The 6,271-nt window shown below is 39.7% G+C and overlaps 1 protein-coding gene across 1 annotated transcript; it reads right to left on the reverse strand.

Annotated features, from left to right (window-relative positions):
• Positions 1-600: 600 nt before the first annotated feature.
• On the reverse strand, positions 601-4,955 carry LOC139945474 (GPI mannosyltransferase 4-like). Its single transcript, XM_071942828.1, has 3 exons — positions 4,842-4,955; positions 3,294-3,410; positions 601-2,334 (listed from the first exon to the last, which is right to left on the reverse strand). The coding sequence occupies exons 2-3, from the start codon at positions 3,406-3,408 to the stop codon at positions 608-610; spliced, it is 1,842 nt and encodes a 613-aa protein (XP_071798929.1). The 5' UTR covers positions 3,409-3,410; positions 4,842-4,955; the 3' UTR covers positions 601-607.
• Between the last annotated feature and the right edge of the window lie 1,316 nt (positions 4,956-6,271).

Raw genomic sequence — 6,271 nt, forward strand, 5'->3', positions numbered from 1 at the left:
GCATTTCAAAATAACTAAAAGTAGGATCCATTTTCCAGTAACTCATGAGTAATGGTTCATTCCCAAGGCTTTATCCTACCTTATAGCTCCATGATCCTACTAATCCTCAACACACTCAAGACAATCAGAGTTAACACACTCACTACATGAACTTACTAATTAACATACTCATTCTATTATTTCAGTTGTTTTTTTGAGAATTCACTCATGTTTCAAATACTTTAATTTAGAACTGTGGTGTTGTCTTTTTAAAGTAACAAGTAATTCTAAAAACATTGTTGTATCTCCCTCCTTGAACCATTAATCAACTCTCAATAAATTTTGGGCTATACAACATTTTATTATTTCTAATTTTATAAAAATGCTACTGTTTTAAGATTTTTTCCAAATGTAATGTATCCATGTATTTTAGGGCCTTGTCACATGACATGGGCCTTCTATGTCTTATTCATTATTGACCAAAAAATTGATATTTTTAGTCCCAAGACTTTTTAGTGAGGTACATGTACCTCTATAACCAAAACAAAATGAAATATAAAAAACATTTTAACTTAAATTTAAGGACTAAATGTATAAAAAACTAGAAAATCTGGAAAAAACAGTTGATCTATGATGCGATCATGCGCACAACATCAGCTCTATACATATTCAATGAGAATACTGCCTTCAAAGTCTGCAGACCAGTCTTGTATTGATAGCTTCTTTCTGGTTCAGCAACACATGTATATGAAGGCATCAGTTCTGGTATATCTTCAGTACTGATGTGAGGAAAAAAGGTTTTCACCAACTTATAGTTCTGCTTTATTCCTAGACGACAGAATGTAGCATCCAGGGATGCTGGTGCAAATACATAGACTTGTTTCTGGTAGTATTGAGGAGTTGGTGTGCGTTTAGTACAGAGAAGTTTCTCCACTGTGGTGCTTAGAGTAAGGCTACTGCTACCCATCAGGTCATGATAGGTCATTATATTGGGTAGCTTCAGTAGGTTAGTTTCAGGGTGTTGATCATCAATGAACACTGTAGACATGGATTGGTTGATGAGTGCAAGATGGCGTGGTGGCATGTATGTGTGGTAAAACACAAAGTGATAATGTATTGGAAGATTCTGTACTGGTTGTGAAGTAAGTGAGTGTGTATGAGCAATGCTAGGGACAATACCCCCTTGATGGATAAAACCAAATATTATGCATCCCAACAGATTCCAGATGATCCAAGGAATATTAGGGAGCGATGTGGACATCATGACAAACTCTGCATAGAGTAAAACAAGAGGTACCAATACAGGAATGATAAACCTGGGTTCTTGGTGTGGTACCATAGACAGAAGGAATACTGGTGTGACAAAGCATAGTGCAAAGAATGCTCGACTGCTTGACCCAGTAAAACCAGTTGATTGTGTCTGCCGTGTGCCACTCACTAAAGACAGAAGCTCAGATACAAAGCAGATGACCAAAGGAAGATAGAGTATGGGTAGGTTGGCAATGATGTGAGTGATTCTTGGATGTAAACCATGCTGTGCTATATTGCTTGAATCCAAGTGATATAACAAGGAATTCAGTGGAGTCACTGTGATATTGTTGGAGAGAAAGTCATAGTTTAAGTTGGAATACAGGATGTGTGGCTTGGTAAGAATAGTTGCATCTAAACTGCCAAAGTATACAGAGTCCATTACCAGATTACTTATCAACATTGTCAAACAGCCCGGCAAAAGTGCAATAACATTTCTTACAACTTCACGTACAGCTTTAACTCCAAATTCTGTTGATGACCCTGTCAGCCAAAATATCAATGGAATAAGAAAGTAACAAGGGAAGGTAATTCGATTGAATGTTCCTTCAACTACAAAGACTCCAATCCAAAATCCATGGTTTGGTCTTGTTGCCACTTTGTTAACAGATGGTTTTGTCTGGTGTTTCTTTTTGGACTCCGGTTGTGTTTCTGGTGGTTTAAACTGATCTAATCTGGAATCAACCACCAGAAGTAATAACAAGACAAATACCATTGTTTCATATGAGTTTGAAAATGTGCGTGTATGGTATGTCAAAGATACATAAGAACTTGCCAAGACTGTGAGACAAATGTCTGCTTGAATCCTTAGTAACTGACATATCATATAGACTGGATAGTCAATACATAGCAGGGACACTAAAGCCATGATGACACGAGGGAATACCAGTAAAGTATAGGAGCTAACTGACACAATGCCTACACTGTCTAGATACTGCAAGATCTTGTATCCTAATCCAGTGGTAATGTGTGGAAAGAAGATACTCCGCACTGGCCGGGACGAATTAAACTCCCATGTACGTAGAACATCAAAACCAAAGATGTCTCCTGCAAACAGAAAAACAGACCAAAAATAGTATCACTCAATCATCTTACATTTATAACATCTGACTTGCTGTTTGTGTTTCATGGGCACATTACTCGGGTGGGACTCGAACCCCTGACCTTTGCAATTCTAGGTCAGTGTCACTGCTCTAAAAGGTCGTGGGTTAGAATTCCCACAAGGGTAACATGTTCGTGCTAACAAACATTTATCGGTGTATATGATTAAAACAAAATTAATGTTCTTTATCTCCGATGCAAATTTACATCTATCTAACTTCATAGTGCCCTCAATTTTACTCAAAAGGTTCTGAAAAAAATCTTAATGCAGGCAGGCATAGAAACTTTTTCAGAATACTGTTAAAAGTCAACAGTGTGTCTCTATACACAACTCTCAGTGTAGAAATTATATTTATAAATGAAAATTCTGATAAATCTCCTAACTTCTTCTTCCCATGAAATATGTAAATTGCACATAGCACGTGCGCACTAACATTTTGGTTGTAAAAAATAAGGAAACCTTGCGCTGTTTTGTACACGGTTAATGGCTGCGTGACGCAAAACTCTTGCTTTTTCAGGCCGTCCATTTTATTAAAAGACCAACTTCTGTTGAGTCAAAGCTTGTAGAACGCATTCAAAGGATTTGCTCAACGAATTGGGACAAACTTTGGCAAAACCAGCAGTTTGTGCTTGTGCTACATGAATTAGACGAAGCTCTCCTGACTTTCTTGTCAAGTTCCCGAGCGGAAGTTTCAGGAGGAAAACTACCAAGTACCAAGTACCTTCTCAACTTTTTAAGAAGCAATTATGGTTAAGTGCCTTGCTCAAGGGCACAAGTGTCATGACCGAGTGTCTATGCTGCTGACAACACCAGAGCTTGGGTCCGATGAACTACACGTAAAGCACTCGACTGCGAAACACCACATAAGTTCGTTTACAATATACAAGACTATTAAACTTTTTACCTGCTAACGGCTCTGTGTTCTGAAAGAATTCATCGGGGTGAATATAGCCTGTCATTGGCCACAGACATAACACTATCCTGATGCAAACCAATGCTATCCATACTTTATATCCCATGGCTGAAAATACACACAAATCAAAACAAAACAATTAATAGGCCTATACATGTAAATCTTCAAAGTTTGTAAACCTAGTCATATTTCTAAATGCGAAGAAATTGATACTTTTATCATACACACTTTATTGCCAAGTGTGCACTTACATGTATTTCTATTAATTTTTCCAATCATAGTGTCTAAAAATTTGCTTTGAATATTATATTCAGATCCTCTTTTCACAAATACAACACTAATCAGCAATGAAGGGATTGCAATCCCATCGTAATGGCAATTAGGCCTGGGCAAATAATTCAAATATCTGGTTAATGGCAAATAGTTTTTCTTAACCGAAACCGGAATATCATTTTTGACCTAACCGTATATCCGCAAGGGGCACGGATACCTTTTAATAAGGCCATGAGAGTGAAAGTTTTAGATTTGTGTCCGGGCATTTTTGAAATGACGTGAGGCTTTTTTTCATTTTTCATTATTCATTATTACTTTGCACATGAAGATGCGCAATCTTCAAACGCAAAACTGGTGCTCGATACACAAATTTGCCTATTCTGCATAGCGCAAATTAGAAATTGCGCAGAATATTGTTGCGCAAATTTGAGGATTGCGCTCGACAGATGAACGTCAGCAGCTGCTTGTTTTACTGACTGCAAATAAAACGATCGCGATCGCAATCACGATCGCGGCGGAATGTCTGCCCTGTAAAATACTACTACTAAAATGCGTAAATATAACCGTTTACCCTTGTTCGATGATTTAAAACTTGAAAATTTGTGATGCAGAGTCTTTTTTGTGAAAATAATGAAATTTGTTGGCGATAGCTTTCAGAGCATGCGGGCGGTGGGCGCAAATCTATCATTTTCATTCTCATGGCCTAAACCGGATAGTCCTCTAGGCCTACTTTAAAATAAATAAAAAAACGGATTCCTGTTATCCGCGATCGTTGGGACGATGACCAATAGGAATGTTTTGTCTGAATCCTTATAAGGCTTATGAAACTTCTATTAAGACAGCATAAAACAGCGTAAAATAAGTTTTTGTCTAGGCTCACCTCCGTAACTAACGAGTTAGAACAATGACATTTCCGACGCAACATAAATATTTAATTTATAAATTGTTGGTGTACTGTAAATCACTAGTTCATTATTAATTATACAAACAATGCCAATCAAATGAGTCAAAGAAACATCATCCAACCTCTAGGTCAATAGGAGTAGCTCTCTAGCCTAGGTTGGACTTCTATGTTGCATGCAACGTCAGTCAGTGCAGTGGGATTTTTCATGCACTTGTCACTTGACCATGTTGACTGACGACGTCCCAGCCAGGCCAGGACCGATATAGACGTCGCTCCAATGTCGTGCATGCATTGCCATTAGGCATTAGCAACAGATTTTGAGAAAATTAAACGTTAACAAAGTAAAGTTTAGTTAAACCTACTGTTGAGTTTTGTTACTGTCACTGCCAGCCGCTGTTAAGACGATAAAAAACGACTTTTGTGTCTTACTTTAAGCAGCATCGGTCCAGCGTGAGTGTCTGTCAGGTGTGTTCAGATGAACAACAACTTCAACATGACTTGCGCCCTCAAGTGTTGTAGTCAAGCGCGCGCAGCGGATAACGAACTTCTATTCTTCAACACTGACAGACGCGCTGATCTAGACGTAGCTGTAGCCGAAGTCGCCAATTCGGACACGGCCTAACTAAGGCCGTGTCCGAATGGACTCCCTTCCCATGAAATATGCTAATTACATTCACGCATGCGTACAGACCCTGTTGGTTGGCAAACGCCATAGATTAGCCGTGTACAAAACAGCGCGATGTTCCCTCATTTTGCCAACCAAAACGTTAGTGCGCACGCGCTTTGTGCAATTTACATATTTCATGGGAAAGGTCTATTGGCGACTTCGGCTAGCGGCTACAGCTACGGCTAAGGCGCGCGCGTCTGCTATTCTTCAACACTGACAGACGCGCTGATCTAGCCGTAGCTGTAGCCGAAGTCGCCAATTCGGACACGGCCTAATTTGCGACGGCGGACAAGGACAGAGTAGTTGTTGAGACATTTAAAATTTATCTCATTGCGTGTTGGACGAGACGGCTCCGAGTGGATCCATGCGTCGGTCCGACGTGAATTGGTACGCAACGTGAGGCTGGGGTGTGTAGTGGGTCTTGTGCGTGAATGCGTGTCGGACGAGATAAGACGTGCGTCCGACGTAAACGCGTGTGTAGCGTGCATCTGTTCTGAACATTTCACACGATCTGGCAAAGGGATCTGTACTTAGCCGGAACTCCCTAAAATCTCTGGTGTTAACATTTTCACTGTCCCGATGGGCTTTCCCCGAAGATAGCAAATCACTTACGGTGACATGAAAGAACGAATATTGGGGGAACCAGTGTATGATTGGTAGCCACACTACCAGAAACTGCTGCGTTCAGCTTCACTTAAAAAATAATAATGCAGCGGCCTGCTGATGATTAAAGTAATAACTAATTTTAGAAGACCTTAGTTAATCCTGTTTACATAAAATAGCCCTCTCTGTCGCTTTTCGGTGATGATTGTCCAATAAAATACTAGACATAGAACTTGGAACTGATTTTCATCAGTCGTAGTACGTTGATGTTAACACTTTAGTAGACGATCCCAGAAACTTCAAAGTCAACGACACAGTAACTCCAAATAATTATATAGGGGGACCCCAAATCGTTGTTGATGGCAGTGGTGGTGAGATGGATTTAAAAAAGAAAGAAAAACGAGAGAGATTCCTATTTGGCTTACTTGCGATCACCCCACCCCAGTGTGCTGGTGCAAACTTGAACTCCGTCACTGGCTGTACAGGCCTACATCTAGACTTTTGTGTTCAAATTATGACGTC

The sequence above is a fragment of the Asterias amurensis genome, chromosome 12 (genome assembly GCF_032118995.1).
Source record: "Asterias amurensis chromosome 12, ASM3211899v1".
In the NCBI taxonomy this organism is placed as follows: Eukaryota; Metazoa; Echinodermata; class Asteroidea; order Forcipulatida; family Asteriidae; genus Asterias; species Asterias amurensis.

What these genes read in the sequence shown, in the direction of transcription:
- LOC139945474 (XM_071942828.1), bottom strand. Translation starts at nt 3,408, where the DNA reads ATGGGATATAAAGTATGGATAGCATTGGTTTGCATCAGGATAGTGTTA. An exon ending in GAACACAGAGCCGTTAGCAG is followed by an intron (nt 2,335 to 3,293) that starts GTAAAAAGTTTA and finishes TTCTGTTTGCAG; the next exon opens with GAGACATCTTTGGTTTTGAT.